General features: G+C 44.2%; 1 protein-coding gene across 2 annotated transcripts in view; it reads right to left on the minus strand.

Annotated features, from left to right (window-relative positions):
• Positions 1-8,609, minus strand: part of anln (anillin, actin binding protein) — a 111,866-nt gene extending 103,257 nt beyond the window's left edge. For both annotated transcript variants that reach the window (XM_070880601.1, XM_070880600.1), the window contains exon 1: positions 8,454-8,609. In XM_070880601.1, the coding sequence (XP_070736702.1) occupies positions 8,454-8,471 (18 nt within the window). In that variant the 5' untranslated portion in view covers positions 8,472-8,609. The remainder of the gene's footprint in view (positions 1-8,453) is intronic.
• Positions 8,610-16,808: the final 8,199 nt, after the last annotated feature.

Below are 16,808 nucleotides of genomic sequence, written 5' to 3' on the forward strand. Positions count from 1 at the left end.
TCTGATTGTCTCTTTGATTACTCCTGATCACTCTGTTGCTGTATATCAATGGTCCCATCCCAGGATGCATTGTCCCTTGTGATGATGTGAATTGCCAATCCTCCTGCCATTGTCTCTGTTGCTGTCCCACCCTGGAATCTGTTGCTGCCTGGATAGTGTCGAATTACCCTTGCCTGCCTGCGGGGTTCTGTATCACTTTTACAACATTAACTCCCTGGTTCATCGCCACGTTAAAACCAGGGCTGCGTGCGTAAATTATCTTGGTCTCCTCTTCCCCTGCCAAGAAGGTGAGAGCTATCAATGCTGCCCTTTCCAAAGTCAAGTCCTTGGTCTCAATAAGCTTCCTGAAAATCCCGGCATGACCAATGCCCTCAATGAAGAAATCCCTTAATATCTCCCTCCTGCAGGCATCTGTGAACTTAGAGGCTGGCCAAAGGCCGACGGTCCGCAACGAAGTCCGCTATGCTTTGTCCCTCCTGACGTCTGTGTGAATAGAATCGGTGTCAGGCCATGTGTATGCTGCTCGCCGGTTTAAGGTGCTCACCGATCAGTTTACTGAGCTCCTCAAAGGTTTTGTCCGCCGGCTTCTCAGGTGCGAGCAGGTCTTTCATCAGCGCGTACGTCTTATGCCCACAGCTGGTCAGCAGGTGCGCCTTTTGCTTGTCGGCTGCTGCCTCTCCAGTCAGTCCTTCGTGACAAAGCTCTGCTGAAGCCTCTCAACGAAATCGTCCCAGTCCTCACCAACACAGTACCTTTCATCTGTACTACCGGTGGCCATTCTCGTGAGTCGTTGATTCCCATCGCCAAATGTAGTGTCTCTGCACTGTATTATAAAGTCACACAAGGCATATACTGCAGACAAGGTCACTCATGACCTGCACCTTTATTCCCAGGACCAAGGAGTGCTGAGCCTGCGTGGAACCTCCCTTTAAGTGCCTGGCTGACCAGGTGAGGAGTGTCTCCCACAAGTTCACCCCCTGTGGTCAAGGTGTGTATTTCACAGTTGTGTACAGTGTACAGTGTTGTTACATATTGGTTACAGTTATGTGAAGGTTACAAACATGACATCTGTAAATTTAAACATTGTGTTTTGGATTCCAAAGTCTAAATCGTTAATATAACTTGTGAACAACAGTGGTCCCAGCACTGATCCTTGTGGAACACCACTACCCACCTTCTGCGACTGTGAATAGCTACCTTTTACCCCTACTCTCGGCTTTGTCTTGAAGCCAGCTAGCTATCCATTCCACTGCATGTCCCCTGACTCCGCATTCTCTGACCTTGTTCATCAATCTATTATGGGCTACTTTATCGAAGGCCCTTTGAAAATCTAGATAAATTACATCTACTGCATTACCATTTTCTACTCTCTGTTATCTCTTCAAAATAAATCAATGAGGTTGATCAAGCAAGTCTTTCCCTTTTGAAATGCATACCGACTATTACTATATTTTTTGTTTCTAGATGTTCTTCTATTTTCTCCTTTAGTAGGGATTCCATTAGTTTTCCTACCACTGACGTTAAGCTGACTGGTCTATGATTCCCTGGACATGTTCGATCCCCCTCCTTAAATATAGGTATTATGTTACCTATCCGCCAGTTCTCAGGCGCTACATCTTTTTCTAACGAATTATTAAATATGTGTAGTAAAGCCTCTGCTATTGTGAATGTTTGAAAATGTATAGAATATGAATGTTTGAAAATGTATAGAGACATTGAAGTTGAGAATGTGGGAAAATGTATAAAGAAAGTGAAATTGAACAAAGAAATCATGGGAGAATAACTAAAAGAATGTCAGTCTGCAAATATTACATCAGCACAATTAACAGATTTGCAAGGTCTAAGTTACTAGTCACGCCAGTAAAATTGTAACATTTAGAAGCAATGCCGGAGAAAGTTCTTTGAGCCAAGTGTGAGAAAGTTCTTTGGGAAAAACAGCTCATGAGTGGACAAAGGGAAGGAGGGATCAAAAGGGATAGGCTGAACTAGGATGTCACTCTAATTGTATCTTGTTATCTTGTACCGAAAATGTATAACTGTTGTGCCTTCACAATGTAACGGCATTTTGTCCGTAGGAAGTGGGTGCGCTCTATCAAGAGAGCATTCCTTCTGTCTGATAAAGTCCCGGCCGGTAAATTTTTATAATAAAGACTGCTTTGTTATAAGCTTCTTTGGTGTTCGCCTCAGTGTATTTGCTGAAACAGATTGAGGGAAAAGAATCCAGAAATCAACATTTGGTGTCAGAAGTGGGATCTCAACGGATGACTGCCGAAAACTTGCGAACTAAGAGCCAGACTAGCCTTGGACGAGACGGGAGGAAAGTGGCCACTGTAGTGAGTATATTTTAAAATACCACTGCAGTTTCCTTCAGTTTAAAATGTCTGAGAAAAGTTTGGCCACTCGCTGGTTCTCAGGTAGTGTCTGAACGAGATCCAGGTCAATCTGGCGAATACCTTCTAAACTTAGGAAATAAGTGTCCAAGTCAGGTGCGATGTCGACCTTGTATATCACTTGGCCCGTCTAGGCACTGATTGGATTTAAACCGCGCGGCGACAAGGAAGGTAGGGTTAGATAGGGCTAGATCCAATCGTGGGGCGATCGTCACACCAGTAAAATTGTAACATTTAGAAGCAATGCCGGAGAAAGTTCTTTGAGCCAAGTGTGAGAAAGTTCTTTGGGAAAAACAGCTCATATAGATGTCAGCTCATGAGTGGACAAAGGGAAGGAGGGATCAAAAAGAATAGGCTGAACTAGGATGTCACTCTAATTGTATCTTGTTATCTTGTACCGAAAATGTATAACTGTTGTGCCTTCACAATGTAACTGCACTTTGTCCGTAGGAAGTGGGTGCGCTCTATCAAGAGAGCATTCCTTCTGTCTGATAAAGTCCCGGCCGATAAATTTTTATAATAAAGACTGCTTTGTTATAAGCTTCTTTGGTGTTCGCCTCAGTGTATTTGCTGAAACAGATTGAGGGAAAAGAATCCAGAAATCAACACTATCTCTGCCCTAGATTCTTTTAAAATGTGAGGATGCGGATCAGGGGTTTTATTGTCTTTGCATTTGATTAGTTTATTTAATTTATCACTCTTTTTATTTTAAATGCACTTATCTCATCATCCAATGTCATGTCCACCTGTTTATCTCCTTGCTAAATATTGAAGCTAAATAATTATTTAATATTTCTTCCATCTCTATCGCTACCCGTGGTATTATCCTGTCAATCCCTTAATGGCTCTATTCCCATCTCAACCTTCCTTTTTTATTGATGTGCCTGTAAAAAAAATTGACTTTTTTTTTTATGTTCCTTAATAATTTCATAGTTCCTCAATAATTTCATAGTTCCTCTTTACCTTCCTAATTGTTTTTTTGACTTATCTCCTAATCTCTTCGTATTCTCCCTTATCATGCACTCCTCTGCTGTCTATGTACTTAATATATGCCTCTTTCTTTGCCCTCAATTGTTCCCTTATGGCTTTATTCATCCATGGAGTCTCATTAGTGTTTAGTTTGTTCTTTCCTTTTAGCAGAATATATTTTTTCTGCATTCTGTTGAACACCGTTTGAAATGTTTCCCATTGCTGTGCTACATCATTGTTGCCCGTTTTATTTTCCCCAAGTTCTATTCTCAGCCCCTCAAAAATCAGCTTTTCTCCAATCTATTATCCTGGTTTTCATCATACTTATGTCCTTCTCAATTATCATCTTAAAGCATATTATATTATGGTCACGATTGCCTAGATGATCCCCTACTTTTACTTTTCTAACCTGGTTTGCTTCATTCTCCATTACTAGATCCAATAGTGAATCCTCCCTTGTTGGGCTTTTTACATATTTGGGTTAGAAAGGAGTCCTGTACACATTGTAGGAAATCCATTCCCTTATCCCCTTTATCTACCTTTTCTGTTCAATTAATATCGAGGTAGTTGAAATTACAACACAGAAATATTCCAAACGAGCCTTCTCCCACCTTACTTCCTCTCAACCTTTCAACATATACTGTTCTTTTCTCCCTCATGTACTTATCTAGCTTCTCCTATTCATCTCAACCACTCAGTGCAGTAGTGAGTTCCAGATTTTCACCACTCTCCAAGTAAAGAAGTTTCTCCTGAATTCTTTATTGGATTTATGCGTGACTATTTTGTATTTATGGCCCCTAGTTTTGGACTCCCGCCAAATGGGGACACACAGGGAACTACACTAAACATTTCTGTAAAGTCCAACCTGATATTTGAAAGAAACTTCAGTTTGAAACATTCATTTTCCAACTCTACAATTTGGCACACACCACTTTCCACTCATTCAGGAGGATAGCCAACAATCAGCTGCATTGACACCGTTTGAATATGTTGAAACACATACCAGGTCTGTTAGCCAACACTGCACCAGAATATTTTTGTTGAAACAGCTGGATCTCATTCCCCAAGAATGTACAGTTTGACACGTGACTAAAAAATTCAAATCCTATTGGAGCAACTCACATACTGTACCACTACTTCAAACACATTGGGCAATATGCAACATTTGAAAAGTTCCATTCACTGCAGCGTTTTCTAATCCCTTAAATACCTGCGATGTACATTAGTCTTTTAGGTGCAGTCGACAGCTATATTTCATTAAAAGCACTGGAAATAGTAAAAAAAAATCTTGAAGCAAAGTTACTGCTTGCTCTTTAATCAAAAAAAGTTGGAACAAAAAGAGGAAAGGGAGAACATTCCTGTAAAAATTTAAAATTGTACCTCAGTATAATGAATGATTAATCATTGGCTTTACCCAATAAAATTCCACCCAATGTACAACTATACCATACAGTCTAGAAGGTTGTATATTTGATTCATATCCGTGCTGGTAGCTAGTCTCAGTTGGCGTGGCAGTACAACAATTATAATTCAGCTCAATGCCAGTGAACAACATCAAAGTCAGAGAGCATTCCCTCTCTTCCCCACTATCTACTGACCCTTACTAGAAAGTGTATAGATGAGGTGAAGACAGATTAGCATCAGCTAGGATTCCTTCAAGCAAAATAGCCTAGAGAGGAAAATTCAGTAATGCAATAGAATGTGACCATTGAACCATACCTCATCACAAGTTAGCACCTTTAGTCGGGAAGGGTGGAGAGTAGAATTTTATTACAGTAGCAAACAAAACATAACTAGATTGTGTAGTGAAAATTTAATTAGAATGGTTTTCCACACACCTATAAAAAAATTTAATATATTTTGTCCATCTAGAAATACTATCAATGACCTGGTCTGAGACAAGGGGAAGATCATGTTAGCCACAATACTGTATTCACAACACCCAACCCCATTACAAGGCTTCTCAAAACTAAACTTATCTATACAAGAAATTATCTGTTCTCCACATCTGGACAGTGAAACTATCAGGAAACAGCAAACTCAGAGTGTTGGTCAAAAGCTGGTTTAGAGGAAACAGCAGAGGGTAGAAATGAAATGGAAACACTGACATGCTTCGGACTGTATAGCTTTCAGTCAGGACTCAATCTGAACTGAAATAAAAATCAGGGCCAGAAAAAATAATACATTTTGACCAATAGGTTACAGTTAGAGTTTTCTTGGTCATACTAATTTATTAGAGTCAATATTAAACAAGATTAAATATGGGGTAGAGGCTGACAGGTGAAAAAGAAGTAATAAAAAGTCCTTATGTAAGAGTTGAAGATATATGGCATACGAGGATATATATCTTTTTCCCCTCTGGCGTACAGACTAAATTATTCATTTATATACATTGCAAGTCTGTGTACAGAAACACAAATTGTTTAACTCAATCAGTATCACTAGGCATTCAGGAGTGTAAAGGTGTGTGTGTATAAACCATTCATACTATATCTACTTGAAAAAAATTGAATTATAGATTTTTGTCTTTCCAAAATTGGGTTGCTTCTGTAGAGTTTTTTTTGAGCTATTTAACACAGAGTGAGGTACTAGTGGTGGGAGTAAATTGAAGTGAAAAATTAAGATAATTTATAGTTAACACGAGGATAATTATTTTTCTCTCGCGTATTGGTACCAACACACTAAGCCTAGGAGCAAACACTGAATCATACGAGAAAAATGTTGGTAACTCACAACTTTAAACTATCCGAGCTTCCCTAACTCTAATGTGAAAACTTGCTGGTTTTGATTTCTCTTTATACCACATATGGTTTGAGAACTGTGGGGACTTAAAAGGGAAGATTTATAATCTCAATAGAATGCTCTATATCCAATACCAAAATATAGCAAATACCTTCACAAACGAATGAGCCCAATAGGAACTCAAGAATGACAAGACATAAACAAATTATCAGATGTTTAACTGTAATATTCCACTATGACTAGCATATATACTTATATCTATACTTAGCAGTTTACTATTACTGTAGAAATAGCTACAAATGTGATGCTTAGCATATTTCTAGATATTTAAGGTTATAGATTTCCAAAGCAATTGTTTAAATAGATTAACACAACATAGACTCGACCCAGCTATGATACTCCCACGAATCTCCAGCTTTGGGCCTTTTATTAACCCAATTATGATATTTGAAGCGTTCATCATCCAGTAAAAGCTTTGATATGTAGCTTTACATCAAAGTTGCAAGAGTTGCTGGAGGCAAAGAAGTTTACTGAGAAAACACTCCTGTAAGCATTGCCAACCATTATTGTACAAACGGCAATGAAAGTACAAGTGAATAAAGAGAAACAAAACACTAACTGGAAACACAATCTTGCAAATACAAGCAGTAAAACAGTTGATTTGGTTCAGTCAATATCATGGATCGCTACAGCTAGAATAGAGCACTGAACACTGATAAGTTTATTTGCCAAATCTGTGAACAGGTTCTCTACCTTTTAGAATATCTGTATTTTATTTGTAATTGTTCTGGTGCATGTCACATGTCTTGCAGTAAATTAACAAATTTGTTATATTAGCACAATGACAGTCAAATGAATCATTTACATTCAAACTGCATTCCTACAGTAAGAGTTTGTCAGTGAGTCAGAGTCAGTTAGATATTGTAATGCAAAAGTGCCCTACCAATAGTTTTTCCAATTACACCTTTTGGATAAGATCCCAGTCTTCCAGCAGACACAAGACATAACTGAAATTTCAGTTTGAGCCAGAGTGTAAATCAAACTGTGATGCAACAAACATGCTGTGTGTCCATTTAAGGAAATATGACTCAACCTCAAAGTGTCTGCTGACAACATAGTTAGCTAGTCACTTGTCAAGTCAGAATTTGAATTTCTCTCACCCCAGATCAGGTACTGAGAGTTCAATTAAGACTGAAACAAATTAATAACTTTATATTATAGAATCAATTTTTAAAAAATTGTCCCCAACAATTCTTAATTACAAAATATTTCAGGAGGTAAACCATTCTTAGTGATCCTAACTCAACAATCCCTGATTCCCCCAGCACCTAATGAAAAGGCAGGCAATGTGGCAGAAATCAGGATGATGACCTCAATGGGTAGCACTCCACAACATATTATCTCAACGAGCATTTCAGATAAAGTAGAATTGAAAAAAAAAAATACTGAAAATGCTAGAAACTGACATGTCAGTCAGCAGCTACAATGACAAAAAAAAACAGATGACATTTGGGTGTGTTCAGTCCTGATGACAGATTATGACATCTTGGGTGTGTACTTGTCATTTCAGTTTACAGGCATTGGGTGTCTCTGCTCCCTGTCTCCTGAAGTAATGCTCTGCATTGCCTAGAGATGACCATCAACCACTTCATCCCCACACCATCACAATCTCGTAACGCTGTGAGCAGGACTGAGACAAACGGTGTCTCTCATCATTTTGGGTTTCTCCCAGAGCAAAAAAAGTTGAAACCAAATCCACAGGAAAATATTTTGCATTTAACACAACAGAATGGCCATCTCACCCATAAATACACTGTAATCTGGGTCACGGGTTTATTGTGTGAAGTAAAAATCTGTTTTTATTGCTTGATTCCTAGTGACTACACTCCAAAAGTGCGTAATTGGCTGTGAAAAGCGCTATATAAATCCAAGTCTTTCTTTCTTGACTAGGGGGGTATAACCTTTTTTTTTGGGGGGGGGGTCCTATTCTGCATGATTAGGAGCTTCCAATCCCTGTTTTGGTAGATCTTATTTTACAATTCTGCCCATTCCGCCCACAAACCGATGGCCTGGGTTATAAACAGTAGTCTGAGTAAGAAGGAAACGCGCTCCTTGAACCGCAGAGCTGGAGAGATGCGGGCAGCACGTTTCTGGCGAGCCTCGGCGTCAACACCGAGTGACAGACCCGGCGCTGTCGGGATACCAGCATTTCCGGGACTCACAGGGACAGTTTCACCACCACTCCCCGCCATGCCATTCAATTCCATTCCCCTCAGCCCCTCTCTCTCTCACACACACAACAACCGCAAGTGACCCGTGAGGACACCCCACCGCAGGCACACGGGACCCTACCTCCGTGAACGGGTCCATGTTGCACGAGTGCCGCGCCAGCCGATGAGCCCCTGTAAAAATCGGTCCGTTCCTTTGGTTCTTTTCGCGCTTCTGCCTCCACACCCGCGAGCTGCGCCAAACCGTTCAGGATTTGAAATTCGGCGCCTCCAACTGTACAACCTCCGATCGCGAGACTGAGGAGCAACGGGATGAGGGCGGGAAGCAACGGCCAGTGTTGACGTCGCTTGACGGGCAACAATGCTCACCAATTAAAAACGGCGAGCTGGAGCCAGCGTCACGTTTTGTGCTTTGATGGACATGCTAATTGGCCAATCAAAAATCCGGTGGCTGCCTTGTCCGAAATGCTGGGTTTGGATAGAGGCGGGGCTATTTCCTCAGCTGGATCCTGGCAGGACAACGCTACGAGTGCCAGATCTTACAGGAGTATATTTTTTCATCTCTGTTTGCAATTTTCGCACTTCACTTCCTCTCCTAAAACCGTTGCCTCCTTGCTGGAATACTGTAACTTGCATTGGTTGGAGGAGGGGGAAGCAGGTTTCTCCCCTTCCTTCCCCCAATTTTTTTGGTATGAAAGAAAAGAAAGACTTGCATTTATATAGCACCTTTCAAGACAGGACGACCCAAAGCGCTATGCAGTCAATGAAGAACTTTTTTTTTGGAAGTGTAATGTAGGAATTGCGGCAACCAATTTGCACACACAGTAAGCTCCCACAAACATAAGAATTAGGAGCAGGAGCAGGCCATTCAATAAGATCATGACCTCTTCTACCTCAACTCCACTTTCCTGCACTATCCCCATATCCCTTGATTCCCTCAATATTCACAAATCTATCTCTGTCTTGAATATACTCAAGCACTGTGCCTTCACAGCCCTCTGCAGTAGAGAATTCCAAAGATTCACCACCCACTGAGTGAAGAAATGGGTTATGTCTCCTCTTCCCTCCTTGATTCTGGAATTGTCCTTGTTGTGTCCCCCTTCCTCGATATGATGTTGTCTCTGTAAGTGGCGAGCCATTATTTGCCTGCGAGCCTTGTCAGGCTATTCCACTATACCTGCTTCTGCTCTCCCTCTCCCTCTGAGTTCCATACACTTTCATCAGGACCACTGGATAATTAGTCATGGGAACCCTGGCCGACTTTCCCCACCTTAACTTGGGAACTGTGAAGACAATTTCACTCAGGGCAAGATTACAGTTTCAGAAGACGGATTGATCCAGGAACCTTAAGTGCATATGTGGATGTTGGCCAAAGCTAGCATTGGGCTTAGGTGTGTTGCCCTCCACAGTCATATAGCATGCTGACACTAACCAAGGTTCACACGTTAATGATACGATAGCATAGTGGTTGGGTTACTGAACTAGTAATCTAGAGAATCCAGAGACTTGGATTAATCATCCAGAGATGTGAGTTCAAATTCCACCACTGCAGCTGGGGAATTTAAATTCAGTTAACTTAATAAAAAGCTTGTATCAGTAATGGTGACCATGAAACTACCGGACTGTTGTAAAAACCCTTATAGTTTACTAATGCCCTTTAGGGAAGGAAATTTTCCATCCTTACCTGGCCTACACGTGACTCCAGACCCACAACAAAGTGGTTGACTCTTAACTGTCCTCTGAAATAGCCATGAGACTTCGTGGGGTCCGGAGTCATTGTTGAAACTCCCAGGGCCACTTCAAATCGGTACCAAACCGTGACAGAAAACAATAGTAAGAATAAAACCGGATGGACCACCTGGCATTGACCGAGGCACCAGCTTTGGACACGACAACATTCTCATCCTTCTTTTTAAATCCCTCCAATTGCCTCGCCCCTCCCTATCTCTGCAATCTCTTTCAGCCCAACATCCACCTGAGATGTCTGCGCTCCTAAAATTCTGTCCTCTTGAGCACGATTGATTATAATTGTTGTGTATCTGTAAAGCATGCACTCCCATGTTCCGCCACCAGGGAGTGCATCCCCTGAAGTCTCAAGGGATCCCAGCATCCCTTGGGAGCACTGTATATAAGCCGGCCCCTAAGGCCTGTTACTCACTCTGGAGTGTCTTAATAAAGACAGAGGTCACTGTTACTTTAACCTCCCTGTGTGCCATCTCATCTGTCTTAGGAACACAACAACTGGCGACGAGTACATGAATCCAACGCAAAGATGCAGCAAACTGTAGACATCCTGGAGAAGTTCTCGGAGGGTGAGGACTGGGAAGCCTATGTCGAATGGTTAGACCAGTACGTTGTAGCCAACGAGCTGGACGGAGAAGGAAGCGCTGCAAAACGGAGAGCGGTCCTCCTCACAGTCTGCGGGACACCGACCTACAGCCTCATGAAGAATCTTCTGGCTCCGGTGAAACCCACAGATAAGTCGTATGAGGAGCTGTGTACACTGGTTCGGGAGCATCTTAACCCGAGAGAGCATGCTGATGGTGAGGTATCGGTTCTATACGTACTAGCGATCTGAAGGTCATGAAATGGCAAGTTACATCGCTGAGCTAAGGTGATTTGCAGGACAATGTGAGTTTGATGGCTACCTGGAGCAAATGCTCAGAGACTTTTTGTACTGGGTATTGGCCACGAGACCATCCTACGAAAACTTTTGACTGTAGAGACACCGACCCTCAGTAAGGCCATTGCGATAGCACAGGCGTTTATGTCCACCAGTGATAACACCAAACAAATCTCTCAGCACACAAGTGCTAGCAATGTTCCTAAATTAACTGGAACTGTGTTTGCGAGCAGAAATGTACAGGGCAGAAATCACGAGTCTGCAACTGCCAGCAGGCCTCAGGTGACCCAGATGACTCAGAGTCCGCAACAAAGGATGAATGCAAGGCAATTCACACCTTGTTGGCGTTGTGGAGGCTTCCATTCAGCCTATTCATGCCGCTTCAAAGGGTATGTTTGCAAGAGCTGTGGAACAACGAGCTGCAAGCTCTGCAAAACCTGATAACCACCACGTGGCTGAGGAAGATCGGTCCATGGTGGAACTAAGCAATTTTGAGCCTCAGAGAGAGGAGAGAGATGATGAAGTACATGGGGTGCACACAGTTTTGACAAAATGTCCATCTATAATGCTAAACGTAAAAGTGAATGGCTTACCCGTAGCCATCGAACAAGACACTGGCGCTAGCCAATCCATCATGAGTAAAAAGATGTTTGAGAAACTGTGGTGCAACAAGGCACTCAGACCAGCCCTGAGCCCCATACACACGAAACTGAGAACATACACCAAAGAGCTTATCACTGTCCTGGGTAGCACCATGGTCAAGGTCACCTACGAGGGCACGGTGCACAAACTGCCGCTCTGGATTGTCCCGGGCGATGGCCCCACACTGCTTGGAAGGAGCTGGCTGGGCAAAATCCGCTGGAACTGGGATGACATCCGAACGCTATCACATGTCGATGAGGCCTCATGTACCCAGGTTCTTAACAAATTTCCTTCCTTTTTTGAGTCAGGCATTGGAAACTTTTCCGGGGCGAAGTTGCGGATCCACTTGGTCCCAGAGGCATGACCCATTCACCACAAGGCGCGAGCGGTACCTCACATGATGAGGGAGTGAGTGGAAATCAAGCTGGACAGGCTGCAACGCGAGGGCATCATCTCCCCAGTGGAATTCAGCGAGTGGGCCAGCCCGATTGTTCCAGTACTCAAAAGTGATGTCACGGTCAGGATTTGCGGCGATTATGAAGTAACTATTAATCGTTTCTTGCTACAGGACCAATACCCGCTACCTAAGGCAGACGACCTGTTCGCAACACTATCAGGAGGCAAGACGTTCACCAAGCTCGACCTGACTTCGGCCTACATGACGCAGGAGCCGGAGGAGTCTTCAAAAGGCCTCACCTGCATCAACACGCACAAGGAACTGTTCATCTACAACAGATGCCCGTTTGGAATTCGGTTGGCTGCAGCGATCTTCCAGAGAAACATGGAGAGCCTACTCAAGTCGGTACCACGCACGGTGGTTTTTCAGGACGACATATTGGTCACGGGTCGGGACACCATCGAGCACCTACAAAACCTGGAGGAGGTCCTTCAGCAACTGGATCGCGTAGGGCTGCGGCTGAAGAGGTCACAATGCGTCTTCATGGCAACAGAAGTGGAGTTTTTGGGGAGAAAGATCGCAGCGGACGGCATTCGGCCCACAGGCGCCAAGACCGAGGCCATCAGGAATGCGCCCAGGTCACAGAACGTCACGGAGCTGCGGTCGTTTCTGGGACTCCTCAACTATTTTGGTAACTTCCTGACAGGGTTAAGCACCCTCTTAGAGCCCCTATATGTGTTATTGCGTAAAGGTGAGAACTGGGTATGGGGAAAAAAACCAAGTAATTGCATTTGAGAAAGTCAGAAACATTTTATGCTCCAACAAGCTGCTTGTATTGTATAACCCGTGTAAAAGACTCGTGCTAGCATGTGATGTGTCGTCGTATGGAGTCGGGTGTGTATTACAACAAGCTAACGTTGCAGGGAAGTTGCAACCTGACGCCTATGCTTCCAGAAGCTTGTCTAAAGCCGAGAGGGCCTATAGCATGTATTAGAAAGAAGCATTAGCATGTGTGTTCGGGGTAAAGAAAATGCATCAGTACCTGTTTGGCCTCAAATTTGAGCTGGAAACTGATCACAAGGCCCTCATATCCCTGTTTGCTGAAAACAAGGGGATAAATACTAATGCCTCAGCCCGCATACAGAGGTGGGCATTCGCGCTATCAGCGTATAACTATACCATCCGCCACGAGCCAGGCACCGAGAACTCTGTGGATGCTCTCAGTCGGCTACCATTGCCCACCACGGGGGTGGAAATGGCGCAGCTCGCAGACTTGTTGATGGTCATGGAAATGTTTGAAAATGATAAATCACCTGTCACGGCCCGCCAGATTAGGACTTGGACCAGCCAAGATCCTCTGCTATCCCTAGTAAAAAACTGTGTACTGCATGGGAGCTGGGCCAGCATCCCTGTTTAAATGCAAGAGCTAATCAAGCCGTTCCAGCGGCGAAAGGACGAACTGTCCATTCAGGCAGACTGACTGTTGTGGGGTAACCGCGTAGTGCTACCCAAAAAGGGCAGGGAGACATTTATCTCGGATCTCCACAGCACACATCCGGGTATAGTAATGATGAAAGCGATAGCCAGATCCCATATGTGGTGGCCTGGTATCGACTCTGACTTCGAGTCCTGTGTACGGCAATGCAGCGTGTATGCTTAGTTGACCAACGTGCCCAGAGAGGCACCACCAGACCATGGTCGAGGATCCATGACGACTATGCGGGCTCGTTTCTCGGTAAATTGTTCCTGGTGGTGGTGGATGCTTTTTCAAAATGGATTGAATGTGAAATAATGTCGGGAAGCACCACCACCGCCACCATTGAAAGCCTGAGGGCCATGTTTGCCACCCACGGCCTGCCTGACCTACTGGTCAGTGACAATATGCCATGTTTCATCAGTGCCAACTTTAAAGAATTCATGATCCGCAATAGGATCAAACATGTCACCTCGGCCCCGTTTAAACCAGCCTCCAATGGACAGGCAGAGTGGGCAGTACAAACAATCAAACAGTGCCTCAAACGAGTCACAGATGGCACACTCCAAACCCGCCTGTCCTGAGTACTGTTCAGCTACCACACGAGAACCCACTTGCTCACAGGGGTGCCCCCGGCTGAGCTACTCATGAAAAGGACACTAAAAACCAGACTCTCGCTGGTTCACCCCAACCTGCATGATCAGGTAGAGAGCAGGCGGCAGCAACAAAATGTAAATGATGGTCGCGCCACTGTGTCACGGGAAATTGATCTGAATGACCCTGTGTATGTGCTAAACTATGAACATGGTCCCAAGTGGATCGCGGGCACGGTGATAACTAAAGAAGGGAATAGGGTGTTTTTAGTCCAACTAGACAGTGGACAAATTTGCAGAAAGCACCTGAACCAAACGAGGCTGCGGTTCACAGACTGCCCTGAACAACCCACAGCAGACACCACCTTTTTCGAGCCCACAACACACACCCAAAGGATCAACGACACCACGCCGGACCAGGAAATCGAACCCATTACGCCCAACAGCCCAGCAAGGCCAGGCTCACCTAGCAGCCCTGCAGGGCCAACAACACGCCAGCCCAGTGAGGGCACAGCCAATACACCAGAACAGACATTTGTACCGAGGCGGTCCACCAGGGAAAGAAAGGCTCCCGACTGCCTCACCTTGTAAATAGTTTTCATTTTGATTTTGGTGGGAGTGATGTTGTGTATCTGTAAAGCATGCACTCCCATGTTCCGTCACCAGGGAGCACATCCCCTGAAGTCCCAAGGGATCCCAGCATCCCTTGGGAGCACTGTATATAAGCCGGCCCCTAAGGCCTGTTACTCACTCTGGAGTATCTTAATAAAGACTGAGGTCATTGTTACTTTAACCTCCCTGTGTGCAGTCTCATCTTTAAATTGCTCTTTACCCGTCATCTGCCCTAATTTCTTCTTACGTGGTTCGGTGTCAAATCTTTGTCTTATAACACTCCTGTGAAGTGCCTTGATACGTTTTACTATGTTAAAAGTGCTATATCAATAAAAGTTGTTGTTGTTGACAAAGGCATACCCAGTCTAGTCAACCCTGCAAAGTCCTCCCCACTGGGGACTTGTGCCAAAATTGTCCCACAGACTAGCACTAAGACTTGTGCTCCACAATTAGCCACAACCTCTAGCCAAGCTGTTGCAGTACAGCCACAATGCTGGCATCTACCCGACAATGTAGAAAACTGCTCAGGTATATCCTGTTCACAAAAGGTAGGACAAATCCAATCCAGCCAATTACCGCCCCATCAGTCTACTCTCATTCATCAGCATGCTCACCAATAACCTGCTCACCAATGCTCAGTTTGCGTTCTGCCAGGACCACTCAGCTCCAGACCTCATTATAGCCTTGGTCCAAACATGGACAAAAGAGCTGAATTCCAGAGATGAGGTGAGAGTGACTGCCCTCGACATCAAGGCAGCATTTAACCAAGTGTGGCATCAAGGAGCTCTAGTAAAACTGAAGTCAATAGGAATCAGGGGGGAAAACTCTCCACTGGCTGGAGTCATACCTAGCACAAAGGAAGAAGTGGTTGTTGGAGGCCAATCTTCACAGCCCCAGGACATCACTGCAGGATTTCCTCAGGGCAGTATCCTAGCCCCAACCATCTTCAGCTGCTTCATCAATGACCCTCCATCATCAGATCAGATGTGGGGATGTTCGCTGATGATTGCACAGTGTTCAGTGCCCTTCGCAACTCCCCAGATAATGAAGCAGTTCATGTCCGAATGCAGCAAGACCTGGACATCATTCAGGAATGGGCTGATGAGTGGCAAGTAACATTCGCACCACACAAGTGCCAGGCAGTGACTATCTTCATCAAGAGAGAGACTAGCCATCACTCCTTGACAACCGCACCATCAACATCTTGGGGTCACCATTGACCAGAAATCTTACTGGACTAGACACACAAGTTCCGTGGCTACAAGAGCAGGTCACAGGCTGGGTATTCTGCGGCGAGTGTCTCACCTCCTGATTCCCCACAGCCTTTCCACCATCCACAAGGCACAAGTCAGGAATGTGATGGAGTACTCTCCACTTGCCTGGATGAGTGCAGCTCCAACAACACTCAAGAAGCTCTACACCATCCAAGACAAAGCAGCCAGCTTGATTGGCACCCCATTCACCACCTTAAACATCCACCACCGGCTCATCGTGGCTGCAGTGTGTGCCATCTACAAGACGCACTGCACCAACTCGCCAAGGCTTCTTTGGCAGGACCTCCCAAACCCACAACCTTTACCACCTAGAAGGACAAGGGTAGCAGGCGCATGTGAACACCATCACCTCCAAGTTCCCCTCCAAGTCACACACCATCCTGACTTGGAAGTAGATCTGTAGTGTCTCAATAGGTTTTTGAATTGAAGGCTTGAGGATTGAAGTGTATTCATGTCTGCTGTAGAAGCACTTTCCATAAGTAACAATTTCCATAGTATCTATTGGAAAAGTAATAGTCAGACTTGTTTGCAGAGATGAAATTATCCTATTCTATAGTTTTACTAGTTTCTGGATGTGCCAGGTGAATCATATCCATATTGCAGAGATGTCTGGCTCACTGGAATTGCTTCTTAGTCTGAGCAGGAAAGCTTGCTTGGGGTCTCAGCTATTTTTAACAGCAGAACTGTATTTTCTAAAACATAGAACCAATTATGGTCATGCACGCAGAATTAACCAACTTTTAGCTGTTGCCCAAGTTGTGTACAGTGCAATTCTGTGCGCATGGCTAATATGTATGAGGAGTTGGCTTTAGTATAAATTTGGACTTTACATTCAGATTTCAAGGTTCCATAATTCAGGTCATA

Source organism: Pristiophorus japonicus, chromosome 5, assembly GCF_044704955.1.
Source record: "Pristiophorus japonicus isolate sPriJap1 chromosome 5, sPriJap1.hap1, whole genome shotgun sequence".
NCBI lineage: Eukaryota > Metazoa > Chordata > Chondrichthyes > Pristiophoridae > Pristiophorus > Pristiophorus japonicus.